Source organism: Gobius niger (genome assembly GCF_951799975.1).
Source record: "Gobius niger genome assembly, chromosome: 14".
Lineage (NCBI taxonomy): Eukaryota > Metazoa > Chordata > Actinopteri > Gobiiformes > Gobiidae > Gobius > Gobius niger.
This window is the reverse complement of record NC_136865.1, coordinates 4003333-4019493: the sequence shown is the minus strand read 5'-3', so window position 1 is coordinate 4019493 and position 16161 is coordinate 4003333. Positions and strand designations below refer to the sequence as shown.

The 16161-nt window shown below is 44.6% G+C and overlaps 1 protein-coding gene across 3 annotated transcripts in view; it reads right to left on the bottom strand.

Moving 5' to 3' along the window:
• The window catches only part of tbc1d5 (TBC1 domain family, member 5), a 56513-nt gene that overhangs the window by 845 nt on the left and 39507 nt on the right, over window positions 1–16161 (bottom strand). For 2 of the 3 annotated variants that reach the window (XM_079571231.1, XM_079571233.1), the window contains 6 exons: window positions 15195–15478; window positions 14140–14199; window positions 9467–9675; window positions 8000–8099; window positions 5835–5914; window positions 5416–5709 (listed from right to left, as the gene is read on the bottom strand). In XM_079571231.1, the coding sequence (XP_079427357.1) occupies window positions 5416–5709; window positions 5835–5914; window positions 8000–8099; window positions 9467–9675; window positions 14140–14199; window positions 15195–15478 (1027 nt within the window). The remainder of the gene's footprint in view (window positions 1–5415; window positions 5710–5834; window positions 5915–7999; window positions 8100–9466; window positions 9676–14139; window positions 14200–15194; window positions 15479–16161) is intronic. The other variant, XM_079571232.1, reaches the window with a different exon arrangement.

The following is a 16161-nucleotide window of genomic DNA, read 5'->3' as shown; positions in this document are numbered from 1 at the left end:
TAGTCCGGGGTGGCGTGGTGTTGTGTAGCGAACAGCTGTAAACCCGACACTTCTCTCTGGAGCATGTTTGACAAAGCAGAGCAGCTGGAACGATCAAAACAGTTGAGATTTGAACGTTTCTCTGAGTTTTTAAATGGTCAAAATTGATCCAAGGACGGCTGAGAAACATCCTGTTAAAGTCTTCAATCCGAGAACCCGGTTGTTTAAATGTACACCCCATAAAAAGCGATTGATAACACGCGTGTCAACAATGCTGTCGTTAAAGCGGAGATATTCAGGCATTTGCCTCTTCCCATAAGGGTGTTTCATAAAAGACGCATTATCTCTGTTTCTAAAAAAAAAAATCAGTGATTTGATCAAAACTTGCCTCTGTTTAGCTTAGATTTCTCAGGAACCGAGGCACGTAGAATTAAAGGGATATTTCAGGATTCTGGAGATGTGTTTTTTTTGTAATTCATGCAGTTCTTATATTTGAAGAGTTATGTGGGGCGCTAGGTTTGTGCTACGCTAGCGCATTTCTATGGTATCGGCTAGTCTGCATTAAAAACAGTCTGACCCGCTCCACAGAGCACCTGAGGCAAATCACTTATAACACCAGACTAACCATATAAATGTCTGTGTCCATAAAATCATTTTTGGAATATAACTGACCTTGCATCACATGAATGATCGCATTCTGAGGGACTATTTTCTAGCAGATCACTCCACCGCTGCGTAGCTTATACAAACACGAAGCTGATGCTGCTCAAATATAAGGTATTTCAAATGCAAAATGGTTAGAATTATTCTATGGACATAGACATTTATATGGTTAGTCTGGCGTTATAAGTGATTTCCCTCAGGTGCTCTGTGGAGCGGGTCACACTGTTTTTTTAGCTGATATCGTAGACATGCGCTAGCCTACCATTAGCCTAGCGCCACAAAACTCTTCAAATATAAGAACTGCTTGAATTACAAAAGAAATATCTCCAGAAATCAGCAACACTCTGGATAACTAAGAAATGAGGCCCTATGTCAAAAATCCTGAAACATCCCTTTAAACTGTTTAGAGTCTCACCTTTCAAACGAGCCATAGCACGTGTGCATAGCTATAACATAGAACAGGGGTCACCAACGTGGTGCCCGCGGGCACCAAGGGGCCCTTTGGGGCATGTCCAGTAGCCCTTGGGACTTTTTCTAAAGTGTAAAACACTGAATCTAATTCTGTAAATTACAGTTATTTCGGTTCTTGTGACTCGGTATGAGTTTAAAATAAAGCTATTTTAATATAATATGGGGTCAATATCCTATAAGTGAACAGTGTATGTTTAAGTCTTTAGGATTTGTTTTTAACTGGTAGCCCTCGAACAACTTACTGCTCTTAAAGTAGCCCTCAGCTGAAATAAGGTTGGTGACCCCTGACATAGAATATGCTGAGGTGCTACAAATATCATGATTAATGGTCTGGATTGTTGGCACTTTACAGCTACATTCCACAAAGGCGGCAAAGTGCGGCACTCGATGTGTTAAATAGAGCAAACCTACTTTGTTTTTCAAGTTAGGGTATGTAGTGTTTTGTACATTGTAAATTTCAGAAATATCTGTCTGTCTCTCATCCAGTCAGAAATCAGAATTGGCACTAGGAGCCTCCAAAAACACTCACTTTAAGTTTACTCCTTCAACAGGTCCTCAAGCGGCACCACTTTAGCTTTATGTGATGAGTTATGTGAGTGTTAATCCTCGTTGATTCATGTGAATGTGTCCGTGTGAGAGAAAACTTAAAAGCCGCGATGAGCCGTGGTGCAGTGACAGTCCCGGCTTCAGCTATGTTTTGCCCCCATCCAGAAGAGATGGGGGCAAAACTTTATGTGGAGCACTAAAAGTTAATGCTAGTTCATGCTAACAGTTTTGGCGGGTGTAACACTGTTTATCGTCCCAACGAAAAACACAGAAAAGGGGTTCCGCCTTGACATTAATGTAAAACTAGGCAATTATCCCGTGTTTTTCCCACCTAATAACTTCCTGCTCCTATGGATTAGAGACCAGGAGTTACTTAGTCAGTTTCAGTTTGTGAGATTCGTTAGCGCATAACCCCTATTTGAGCGCTGAAATAATCAGAACAATCTCAGTGAAGAGCAGCATCACCTCATGACATCAGCAGGTGTGGTCAGTTGATTTTTGCTCTGGAACTTGTGAGAATTGACGTCGAAAAATGAGCTGCATTTCTGCACCTGGTCTTTCATTTTCCCAAAGGACACTTTGACTAAGAGTCTTAGGCAGAAAACCAGCGGTATAAGGGTTACTTAACCTCTTAACTCCTGCCTGAACCGAGAGGATCTTTTTCCTCACGTCATCAGATTTTTTTCCATCATTTTTTTGTGGGGTATTCAACTCATTATTGTAACTTTTTTGCCATTTTTTAGTAATTTTTTTGTCACATTTTTGTAATTTTTTTGTAATTTTTTAGTCACATTTTTGTCATTTTTTTGGTCATTTTTTTGTCACATTTTTGTCATTTTTTGTAATTTTTTTGTTAGATTTTTGTCATCCATCCATCCATTTTCTTCCGCTTTATCCGGGGCCGGGTCGCGGAGGCGACACCAGGCCAGCTCGGAGACATAGTCCCACCAGCGTGTCCTGGGTCTTCCACGAGGCCTTGTCCCACTAGGACATGCCTGGAATACCTCCCGCGGGAGGCGACCAGGAGGCATCCGGAACAGATGCCCGAGCCACCTCAGCTGGCTCCTTTCGACGTGAAGGAGCAGCGACTCTACTCCGAGCTCCTCCCGGGTAACTGAGCTCCTCACCCGATCTCGGAGGGTGCGCCCAGCCACCCTGCGAAGGAAACTCATTTCGGCCGCTTGTATTCGCGATCTTGTCCTTTCGGTCATTACCCAAATCTCATGACCATAGGTGAGGGTGGGAACGTAGATCGATCGGTAAATCGAGAGCTTTGCCCCGACTCAGCTCCCTCTTCACCACGACAGACCGATACAGCGACCGCATCACTGCTGACGCCGCACCGATCCGTCTATCGATCTCACGCTCCATCCGTCCCTCACTCGTGAACAAGACCCCGAGATACTTGAACTCCTCCACTTGAGGTAAGGACTCCCCACCGACCTGAAGAGGGGAAGCACCTTTTTCCGGTGGAGAACCATGACTCGGCTGCAAACCGCCCCAGAGCAGCTGAAGGTCCTGGTTCGTTGAAGCCAACAGAACATCATCATCTGCAAACAGCAGAGATGAGATCCTGAGGCTCCCAAACCGGACACCCTCGGGCCCCTGGCTGCGCCTAGAAATTCTGTCCATAAGATCAGATTTTTCAGATTCTTGGTCATATTTTTGTAATTTTTTTGTCAAAAGTTTTCTCACTTTGTTGTCACTTTTTCATCATTGTTTTCATCTCAGTTTTGTCGCTATTTTCACACCTTTTTTCCAGAAGCTTTTGGTCTGGGGTAAAGCCGAACTGGAAAAAATGTGCTTGGTTCAGGTGGGAGTTAAGGGGTTAAAGGTGGGGGATGTGACATTGTGTATTCTTTCTTAAAAATGTCCAACCTATGTCCCATTATTTGAAATGAACATATAAACAAATCAAACCCTGACTGTAACACAATGATGTATTCACGGCTACATCAGCTAACCCGGTTTGGACCATTAAGCTGCTGATAAAGAAAGGTTATGTAGTAATTGGTTTAAAAAAGCTTTGCGACGTCTGCACTTCGAGTCCCTTTTCCCCTGATATTTTGCACTGGCCGTTTTCATGCCTTTGCCCACGAGAGCCGAATGCACATTTAGGTCATTTTGTCGCTGAAGCAAGCACAGCCGCGTAAGCATTCTAATTTGGTTACTCTCATCGTGCAAAGAAACAAAAAATATTTATGGCCGCTCTGTAATAGGAACAGGGGAGCTGGACAGTGGTTTGTAAAAGGTGACGGTGCACATTGTGATCAAATAAATGCAATGTCAAACACAAAGTGGGCAAAGGCTTGGGGAGAGCAGACCCCCATTATGGATTAGTTTATGTATTGAGGCGCATTAAACCTACAGTGTCTTCCATCAGTGTGTGCTGGGGGGAGGGGGGGGGGGGACTCTGCTGCTGCGGCTCTTTTTATATGATTACATTTTTATTAGGGGCATAGGGATGACCTTATAATGTTATCAATTATCGATTAATAAACTAATGTAAAAACAAGGATCAGTGAACTTTTCTACAGTAAATATCCTGGGCTGGATGAGAGGCTTTTAGGATGACTTAAAGGGGGGGTATTATGCAAAATTGACTTTTTCAAGCTTTACATCATGTTATTATGTCATTCCCTCATTAAAAACATGCCTCAAGTGTTGCCTTGGCACATTCCCGTATTTTTGAGTAACCTGTAAAAACTCTGATGGCGGCCATTTTAGGGATAGCTTTGCCTGAGTCCTCCTAGGAACGCCCCCACCTCCTGGAGACGCCTCCGAGCTTTCGTCACCAGCCGAGTAACCAACCACTGCTCCTCAGCAGAACCCCCTCCCCACTGATGCCACAGACAGCGTGTGGAGGGGGCGGGTCGGAAAGGCTCAGAGGTTCTTAAAGAGACAGAGGCCTATTTCAAGACATTCACTGCAGCTATTTTGAGAGAGACATTTTATACAAGGCAGTTATTCTAATTTACTGCATTTACAGACCAACAGAAGGTTTGCTCATCATTGTAGTGTGATATAGACTGGTGCTATGGGACAGAAAAAAACATAATACCCCCTCTTTAATATAAACAACTCGCATACAGTGATACATAAAGTCTCTTCTGTCCAGCACAGCTTCAGCAAATGAACAATAATCCGCGTGTGTTCCTCTTCTTCTCTGTATATCTGCTGTTGTTGATTGTCTGTCAGATGCATTTTTATTTATTTATTTATTTATTTACAGAAAGCTGTTCTGGATGGCTCCGGCCCCCTTTAACCCCTGGTTCTACCTGAGACCAGTGCCCATTGTCCTGCATTACCATGGCTATCAGGTTGCATGAACCGATTGAGCACAGGGTGAATAATGGAATGGGATTTTTGGATCAGCTGCAGTTCCACTAAGGAGCTGATCCAAACATCTACAAATGAACTGACACATGTAAAAGATAGAGATTTTTAAATTGCATATATACGTACCTCGGATTTCTCTGTCCATGTAAGTCTGTAAATGTACACTGTGTAAATCGTTCATAACCACGACCCATTCGTGCGTCCAGACCAGAGGTAAACATGTTCAAATCAAACATTGGCTTTACTGATAACAATTGTAAGATTGATTTATTCATATTTACACTCCTTTACATGATAAAACAGTTCTTGAGACAAAGATCCGAGCGCAGAATGAGCCTCATCCTCTGCTCGTTTCTGCTCTACATCACAGTGCTACACACACGGGACACGCTCCACCTCTAACTCCGAGGCCAGTACCTGTTGCTCGGGCGGAGTCAGGGCCTCTTCCTCTCTCTCCTCTTTCTCCTCCCTCTCCTCCGTGCTCATGTTGCCCTCCTGGTCCGAGTCGGGGTGGGGTCGCGGGCGGGGCTGCAGGCGGGACAGTGGGCGTGGCGGGGGCTGGTCGCCGTGGGGCCTGTTGGCGAGGAGGGCGGTCTCTGCTGCCGCCTGCGTGGAGGTGTAGTGGTCGTCGGCGATGGTGATCTCCTCGTTTTCCTCGGCCTCCAGCTGGCTCTGGTTGAAGCGCAGCGCCCCCTTGAGGATGTCCTTGATCTGAAAGCGGCAGTTCGAAAAAGGAGAAAGTGGCGTCGGTCCTGTTTTCTTTGCTGCAGGATGAACTCCCCCTTAAGTTTCACAGCCACACAAGTGCATTCTACAAAGAGGAGTGTGTTTCTGACCTGTTTGAGTCCCGCCAGTGCCACCAGGACCTCATCCTCCTTCTCCAAGTGCTCCTGCAGAATCACCTCCTGGATCTTACCTGAACACACACACACACACAACACACACAACACATGGGCATTATCTTCCACCATGGAGTCCTGCCTGCAGCCACTAAATAATGAGCTCTCCTGTGCTGCTCCATCACAGTCAGGCCAATTCTATAGGGACGCCTTTCATTACCATGCATATGAAGCATCTCTCACAGTATGCACAAACATCTGATAGAGAGACAGTTTCAAGCTGGAGTGCAGTAATATAAAAATGTTTGTCTCCACTTTGTCCCTATATGTGACAAAATTCATCCCAATTTCCACTACTTATTCTCAATACTTATCAAAATTAATCTGTTGAAATACCAACACTTAAATACTTTTTAGAATGAAACTGTTAAACAAACTAACTTCCATCGACTAAAGCTAGACTAAAATGATCACATATAGGAATGAGTAAAACGTGACTAAAACTCAAAGACTAAGACTAAGACACGAGAGGCAAATCGACGTGCGTTTGCCGGTGCGTGTGTTTCTAGTCACGCCCGTGTGGACGTTGGGGAAGGACAGAAAGAACAGCGCGCAGAATATGAACAAGGGATGAATTACAGCGGGACATTTGAGGAGGAACAAGGTCAGTCTAATGAAAAATCACCTGTTAGTGAAGCCCCTCTTATGAGTCATCCGGAGCTGACTGTTGTGAAGTCAATTATTAGAACTGTGTCTGAATCTAAAATCAGTACGTTTTTCCACCGCGATCAAAAAATACAATTGCAGTGGTTAAAAGTGACTCAGCGACTGAACCCTCCATGTCCATGTTGACTGTTTAACCATCTTGTAGCTACCCAGTTTTCATTGCAATATTTCTCCGCTCTCCTGAGGCCGAGGAAGTTTTAAAGCCCTGACTTCGCTCTTTCCAGCGCATAAAACAGGAAGTATGCATTACTTTCGGTCCTAGAAATATCGTCTTTTATCGGCGTTAGATCGGCTATTAGCCGATATTGTAAAATGCCAAATATTGACCGGTTGATATATCAGTCAACCTCTTTAAAGAATACAATACAATGGAATACAATAAAACAATGACTCAACACAAGAACAAATATGTTATTATTGCGATATTGTCAAAATCTCGTTTGGTTGTAATGAATCCAAACTTGTATCTCGGCCCACTCCTATCGACAGAATGAGCACATTTAGTCATAGTATTTGTCTTCATGAGTTAATGTGAAAAGACTGTGCTGACTAGGGATGAGATTTTGATGATATTTTATTGATATGAATGCGACCGAAAGCTCGAAAATTCTATTTTTTCATTTTTTTTTATCACATAAAATCGATTTGATTCTTTATCGATTCTCTTATCAATGCCTGACTTGTATGTGTGTTGGGGAAAAGCAAGGAATGAATGTGATTTTGATAAAAAGATACATTGTTAGTTTTCCCAAGAAAACTAATAATAAAGCAATGTGTGTGTCGCTGCTTCTACCACCGGGTCTCTGTGGCTGCAGCCTGTTAGCCAGAGCTGTGAGAGATCAGCTGATCTGCTCATATTGCCGCAGACTCCGCTCTGAGCCCGGGGCTGAGCGGGGGCTGCCGAGGTGCGCTCAGCCAGAGTCTCGGACCCGGGCTCAGAGCACAGCGGCACGGCGAGACAGCGGGCGCAGCAGCGAGGCACTGAACCCTATGACGTATCGAAAGTTTAGAAAGAAACTCCAAAGTCAAATAAACGGAGCGTTCGCAGCAGCAAAGCGAAAACGTAGAATTGACAAGTTTATTGCAATAAGCTGTTTTAATTGTTGCAGAAAGCGAATCAAGTCACGAACAAAGAGTTCTGCAACTTTTTAAATGTTGTAAGAGTGCTTATTTGTTTCATTCATCTCACAGCTTATTTCCATGTTTTGTCAAACTCCGTCTGTGGCGCACTATAGTGTCCAAAAAGGGGAAAAATGTGTGTTTTCAGAGCGAGAGCATGGACAAGAGGGATTGATAATGAGGTAGACGTACGGTTCCGATGCAGAACCGGGTCTACTTGTAGAACCGGTTCTCGATTCCCATCCCTACTGCAGACTGTAATGAAATACTTCTGTCCACTGTAACACCAGGGGCGTATGTCTGACAGTGCTACTCACAGATGTGTGTGTTCATCATGCGGGAGCAGTACTTGCTCATGGCCTCCAGGTCGTTGATCTGGCCCTGCAGGAAGGACACCTGCGCCTCCAGATCCTCATCCTGTGGACAGACACACTCAGTCAGTCACTGCGGTTCCGTGAGCAAGGGGAGAGCCAGATCTCTTTCCTTGTCAGACTAGAACAGGATTACCAAAGCCATGTAAACTCAGGAGATTTGATTTGAGGGGGGATATAAAGTGGCCTTTATGACTGCACTCTTCTCATCAACATGGAGCCGTGGACTAGTGTAGCCTTCGGTATACTCAGTGCTAAAACACAAATCATCAGCCTCTGTTGATTTGAGCTCAAACACAGGAAGACACCCTGGAGAAAAGCGCTAGCGTATTGTTACAGAGCAGTTTGTCTGAACACACCTCGGGCTAATCGGGGTGAACTGTCACAAAAAACGCAAGCTCGGCAAATGTCAACGGTAAATGGTGCTAATAGTCATCAACCTCCTGCCAGCCGGATCGTCTTCTTCAATACGGCTGTCCTGTAGATCCAAACAGGACTGGTTTTCTCCAAATAGCATGTTGGAGTCCAATCTTCAGCGCAGTTGGACACATTGGCCCTCATTTATCAACATTGCGTACAAAAACGGTGTACGTGTAGGTGTATTTGCGATATATACGCCAGAGAGCGCGTGGCATTTATGAACCCGTGCTTTACGCTCAGATCTTTCCGTACGCAAAAGCAGCTGACGGTAAATGCCACGGAGAAATCCCAGCGTCATTTGAATGAAACGCCCCAAAATATTCATAATCAGGAGGCCCTACCCACGGGTTTTACGGCACGCACGCACGAAACGCCGCAAAAAAGGGAACATTTCTCCAACCAGGAAATGATAAAGAGTTGTTTTTAACAACAAAACAACAAATATGATAGTTTTGCGCGTGAGAAAAATTAAAGAATCTATTAGAAACCCACAATAACCTTATAGCCAATCCAACATCACATTCACTAAAAAGAAATACAAAAAAACACGTTTATTAAATAGTTAAAATCCTGACTTGGCGCATCGTACGCCAGGTGTACGGTGCGCTCAGATTAATAAATGCCAAAACAGGCGGTCATTTTTCGTACACCCCACATACGATTTCACCGTACGCAAGTTTGATAAATGAGGGCCATTACATGTAAATGTAAAGGCTCTCGGGAGGTCTCATACTACAGTGGTTCCCAAAGTGGGGGTAACGCACTTTTAATTGAAAGTCGGTATAGGCAACACCCCCACACTGCACTGTTTCTCTGCCCAGCCTGAAAACGGCTTTGTGTCTGTGATTTTCTCCTGTGTAAACTAACAGGAGTGAAGGGACGGGCACAATTCGACTGTGTTGCAAACTCAAATTGCGTGTCAATGGTCAAAACAGAAACCCCCCCGCCCTCTGGCTCCCTCCTGGGCTCAGCCTCGGCCCGACCGCAGCTCACCGTCTCTTTGCGGCTCATGCTCTTGCTGTGGGAGCGCGAGCGGGTGATGTTGAAGAAGGAGTCTTTCTTGGAGGCGGACAGCGGAGGGGAGGCCGCGCTCAGGTCGCTGCCCCTGGAGGCGTGGAGGGGAGGAGGCGACGCGCCGGACTGAGCCTTCCCCGACAGGCTCTCCACGCTGGGGGACGAGCTGACCATCCGGGAGCCCTGGCCTGGAGCAGAGGAGAACGACACGTTATTGAGGAGAGAGGCAAGCGTGGAATGAGTTTACGACGACAACAACAAGACGGGCACATTCACGCGAGGGGCGCGGCGTGAAATGAAAGGGGAGGCGGCGGGGAATGGGAGGGAGGAACACGATCCTGCAGACCGTCAGCACAAGAACACAACACACACCTTCTGCGGGAGTCAGTTCAATCACATTACGTGTCTTTGTTTCCATCTGGTCTGTGGGGGAATGCGAACGCTCGTTTGACTGTTTTAATGAGGACCCAGTGTGTGGCTCTTCGATAAGCACTCTCGTCTCATAAAAGGCAGATCCTGGATTCAATTTCAACACCGTGATGGCCTTTCTGTTTTAGTCAGCTAAGGCCATAACAAAATCATAACGTCGACGCACCTTAGCATAACGGTGAAGAGCTACAAATAACTCTTGAGCAACTAAAACATGAGACGTTTACGAGTTTACGTAGACGAGACGAAAATATGAGACAATAGTTTCGCCAGACGTCTAATAGCGAGCAACTGACTGATGTATCTGGGACTTTATCTTTTCTCCGGGCAGTTTTTCCCCACTTTAATTAAGTAGAGCAAGAACACAGCATGTTGATGAACTAATATGCAAATGGTGCGGTTGATAAAAAATCTCGATGCTGAAAAGTCATGTTCTCAATCACACTTCTGCCTTTTGCGTCTGTCAAAAGCTTCGTGCAGCTTTGACAATGATGTCATATGATTACTTTGTTTGAAATACTAATACTTACTAACTTTTTTAAATTAAGTGCTAAAAATGTTTTTTAATTACGAAACTAGACACTCTAATACACAATTTGGTAGCTCTGTGATGAACAGAAGTGAAATAAATGACGATCCAAAACTTGTGAAAAGTGATGATCTGGACATTTTATATACATTGTGTTTCTTTTCTCTCTTTTTTCCGTCCGTGGAGGCGTGGTGTTACATAGTGAACAGCTGTAAACCCGACACTTCTCTCTCGCTCTCTAAAGCATGTTTGAAAGAGCAGAGCTTCCCGTGGAAAGATCGAAACAGTTGAGATTTTAACCTTTCTCTCAGTTTTCAAATGGTTAAAATCGGTCCAAGGACGGCTGAGAAACATCGATTACACGCGGTGTTTCAAAACGTGTCCACAATGTTGTTGAATGTTGTTGAAATTTTCGGCCTTTGCCTTTTCCCCTAACGTTACTGTCTGTCCAGAGAAGAGAGAGTTGGAGAGAGGAGTTAATCAGAAAAGAGAGTGTTGGATAAAAACCCCGTTATCTCTGTGATTTTGATCAAACTAGCCTCTGTTTAGCTTTGGATTTCTCAGGAACCGAGGCACGTGGAATTAAACTGTTTCCACCTACGGAGAGCTTAGAGTCTCACCTTTCAAACGAGCCATAGCATGTGTCCATAACTATAACATAGCATATTCTGTAATGCTACAAATATCATGAAAAATGGTCTGGATTGTTGGCACTCACAGCTGAATCCTAAAAACAGTGCAGCACTCACCGTGTTAAAATGAATCAAACTTGACTAAAACCTTTTGAGTTTTCATCAACTAAAACTACAACATTTAGAAATGTGGCAGAGACTCTCATGTTCCCCCAGTGCATAGGTTAAAGCTCCTGCTACGGGGGTTTGGTGGAAATACCGGGTGACTTGAAGGGGGCAGTCTTATTGGTATAGAGCTTTTCTCATGACACAAGTCACTCCACACAGACATCTTTCTTCTCACCAAAATCAATCTATCCGTTCCTCACTCATTCATGTCAATTACTGGAGATGCTCATTACGTCTCTCCTTTTCCTATTTTATGAGCGAACAGATAATGACTACTTCACATCAAAGTCGCGTACAGCGGCTGCATCAGGTGTGGGGGTTTGGGCCGGACCAATCAGAGAGCCCCGTGTCGGAATAGTGACCATTACGGCCCCATTTACATGTAAATGACATCCAGCCCTTTCATTGGTCTTTCCATTATGATTACATTTAAACGGCGGATAATGGCTCCCAGCTGCCCCCGGGGAGATAAAGGAGGGGGACGAGCGAGCGCGGGGCATGCAACAGATGTGCACAAAGGGATCAGAGCGCAGCAAACAAAGAGGCTGAGCATTTCAAAGGTGTGAGTGACTCCAAAACTCAAGAGCAAATACTCTACCAAAAGAGAAACACTGACTGCCGTGGAATATTCCTGGATCAGGCTCCATAAGCGCCCACGTTACTAAGTACTACTAACTACCAACTAAAAACCGTCACTTGCACCCTTAAAATGAGAGGAAACGGCATCAAACGAAAGCGATCTGTGAGTGCCCTCTGCTGGAGATATTGAGCACTACACAACAACAAAAAATAAAAGCTACATCAGTGGTTGTTTTGACTAGTTCAAATGTGGATTTTTGCAAATCAGACAAACTTTAAGGGACTTGACAGAGATTGCGAAGGGACAATGAGCAAATTGTCAGGGCTGGTATTCGAAACCATGGCCCACGGTTAAATAAAAATACATATATATATGAACCAAAGCGTGCACCTCACGTTTTAAAAATATTTGTCTCGTTTACTTGGACTTATTTTGGACTTATTAACATAATGGTCCTAGACATAGAAAAGGTTATTTTCCGTCAGAAATCAAAAACTGGATTGTGATATTTCCAGTCCTTTTCACACTGGCTCTGATGGTAGTTCCGTGGCTGATAGTAGTGAATGTGAATGCAGCCTGAACAAACACTGAAGTCACTGCAGCTGAAACTAGAGCCGTCTCAGGTTTGTACTGATTAAAACGAGAATAAAACTGAATTAAAAGTGGTTTATGAGACTAAAACTATGACTATTGTCAACAACAACTAGATGAAACAAAAATGAAAAGAAGCAACTTAAAAAGAGCCTCATATTTAAATCCACTGCCAAAAGAACAGGTCAGTGCTTTGCTTATGTGGAAGAACAAACATGAAGCAATGAAATATGATTAAAATAAATGTTATCAATGCAAAGTTGACTCAATGAATCTTAAATCTAACTGTAATTTTAGTCGACTAAATCTAGACTAAAATTGAAGAGAATTATTTGACAAAATCTTGACTCAAATGAAATGAACTAAGGGCCCTCAAAACGCAGACGATAGCGTGACACTTTGCCGCTCCAGACTTGGTGCATTTAAGTGGGTGGAGACACACATTTTCCTCCAACCAGGTGGAGTGGGGGGTGAACATGTGCATTTGTTTTGTTTCACGTTTACGCCGAACGGATCGATCTGCGACACAGCAGACGCTCTTTCTCTCTCGAGACGTGAACATTGTTTAGCTCACGATGGATAAATAAAGTTTTTAGTTTGACCTGTGAGATCCGAAGTTTTAAAGGAATAGGCCACCGTTTTAACATACTGAGATATGTTTTTACTTTAGCTTTGACGAGTTCTTTAGGACCTGTCTGATCTTCCCCCGTGCCTTCAGTCACGTAAACACAGCACAGACGGCGTTAGCATTTAGCCTCTCCCTCTCTCCACTATAGCTCCAAAACAGGTCAAGATAGAAGCTACCAAGCTCTTCCACGTTTTCCCTATTTAAATATGGTTACGTGAAGTGTTCCACTACAAAGTATAATCACACAAAATTAAACAATGTGGATTTTCTAAGCGGATAAAAGGGGGACTATATTGTAAGGCGTAATAATACCAGGAGTAATTCGAAATCCGCGCAGCTATCTTCACTTTACTGTGCGGATGCCAAACTACTCCTGGTATTATTAAAACGGTGGCCAATTCCTTTAAGAATGAACGCAGGGCAGCGCAATGTAAACAAGGAAATGAATGTCAGCGGTGCCATCAGTGCTTTCACCTCCTCTTGTGACGCCAGCGAATGGCACATACTGTAGCTTCGCCACGGAAAATAATTCACATTCAAGAGCCTGCGCCCACCGTGCGCCGCGACAAGATCTGGCCCAAAAAGACTAAAACTAAAATATGTTGTCAAAATGAACACTGGCCCACAAAGCGCACCAACATGTGTGATTCTCAGTCTCATATGTGGCTGCCTTTGGTCGACATCTCCATGATGGGCTGGAGACGTCCCACCCCCAGAAAATTAATTAATGCTTGTATTTATTATTCTGCTTATTGGGTCAAATATGTGGCTTTTCCAGAGAAAATAATCGCTGCCTAAAGTAACACCATAAAATACAAGGTTTAAATCCAAAAACTAGATCACATTTGCTGCTCGATAGCCGCTGCACATGTGCTGAGAGTTCGGCTCTTGGTCCTGACAATTTGCTGAATGTCTCTCCCCACTTTTCTTCCGTTTCAAACTGTACCTCTAACCGTCTAACGTCACAACTTTTGAGTGAAACAGTAAGAATAGAATAAAATCAAGACAAACACAGCAGATGGGTAACACAGGGGGACAGCGGGCGGAGAGGCGGTTGCCACGGCAGCAGAGTGGCGTCACCATGGCGGCAGTTACCTGGAGCATCAGTCATCTGCGTTGACAGCAGCACCTGAGACGCCCCGACCGAAGCAGAGTCTGCCACAGGAGAGGCACAGCGCCACATGTCACTGGGGTTAGCACCGGCTAAAGCTCCTACTGTACTTTTATTTAAGGGACTATTTTCTGCTAAATTCACTTTTTATTACCATATATCCTCTTCCTAAACAGATCGGCCGAACCAAAACCTTTGCTCTGGTCTTGTCTGTGGCCATAACCCTCTTTGAAATGTCTTTTTATCCAAGTCTCATGTCTGTCCTGCTGCTGTGTCACTGGAGGAAGAAGTGCGCTCTCTGCAGGCGATTTGTATAACTGCAGGCCTTCAGGGTTTAAATTTAATGCTTTATAATGCCATTTTTAATGCCACAAACGGAGCATATTTAATTTCTTAAGATTTGCAAACATTTCATCAAACAGAGGAGAGACAATTGAACAAAACAGGAAACTTCTGAGCAAAAATCTGTGGCCAATTTCAGCCAAAACTGCAGCTGAATATTTTGGATGAACTTAAACAGTAAGAAATGTTGAGCAATGTCAGAATTTTCCAATAAATTTAAATGTATGTCCAGCTTGAATCCAATTTAATGCTTTTCAATGACATTTCAGAAGACATTGAATGACTTTTAATGCTTTTATATCCCCGAAGGAAACCCTGTTCTCCGTAAAGCAGCAAAATGAGCAAAAATGCCACATGTATCAGTCATTTGTGGCGTGTTACTTTTGCGAGACCAGCACAAACTTTACAAAACCCACTTCCCCCTGAACACATGAGAGGGACGGGACGCTGTGTCTTCTTCTCCTCACTCTCTCAGTGACAGCAGAGGTCAAGCAGAGGTCAAGCAGAGCAAACAGGAGGAGAACCCTGTTGGCTTTTCAATCCCTATTTTGGGGATTTTTTTTTCATGGAAATGGAGCAAAGCGTTTTAAAATGAAGAGAGCTTTAACTTTCATGCATAATCGCTAAGACTCGTAGCACAGAGGAGCGTTGAGCAGTGGTGAAAGTGTTAAAGAGGCAGTCAGGCGAGCGCACAGACCTTTGCTCAAGTGCACGGGCATGCTCTCCGACTTCAGCATCCTGTAGTGCTGGTTCTGGTTGGGCGGAGGGGCGGGGCCAGGCGGGGGATCGGCCAGCGGGTGGGGGATGGCGGGCGGGCGCGTCCTGGTGGGCGAGGTGGGCGTGGACGAGTGCACCTCTGCGTTGATTGGCTGGACGGCCCCCGAGCCCGCGGACATGGCCGGGCCCATCAGCTTCCGGCCGAAGTTGAGCAGGCTGCTGGACACCTTGTTGATGTTGAGCGGGGCCGGTTTGGCGTGGGTCCTGAGTGGGAGTGGGGGGGGGGGCAGAGCGGACAAAACAGAAAAGTCACGCGTAAAAGTAAGAGCTTGATGTTTAGTCAGACCTGTTTTCATGTTCGTTATTTCTGTGTGGATACTGTGAGCCTATGATGAGAATTTAACAATTCACTGAACAGAAAAGGGGCTCCAGGTTATCGGCAACTAGGATTTGTCCAATGAGTGAGGAAAACACTTCTTTGGTCCTGATGGCGGGGCACTGACATTGCTGCGATACCACCCCCTAGTGGCCAGGGGCGCCTCCAGAAGATTCAATAATAGATAGAAACCACTGGGGACTTTACGAGTGTCAAAAACAACTTAAAAGCATACAGTTTTTTAAGTGGACGGTCTCATTCAAGTGGAATCAACACCGATCTAACACCGGGACTGAGAGCATGTTTGCGTCAGACCTTGGATATATACGAGGATGAACCGAGCAGTAAAGAGGAGTACAGATGAGGCCAAGAGGAGAGAGGAGGTGCAAGGTAGACACTGAGCACGGCCTAAAATGTTCAAACCAAGGAAATGGAAATAAGCCACAATATTGAATTTTAACTCAGAAAATAAGCAGCAGAACTTGCCTACGTTATTACATGACGGATTTGGATGTGAACTTAATGTACTCGATGTAAATGAGGCGCTAGTCCCTCTTTACAAATCTGTAGT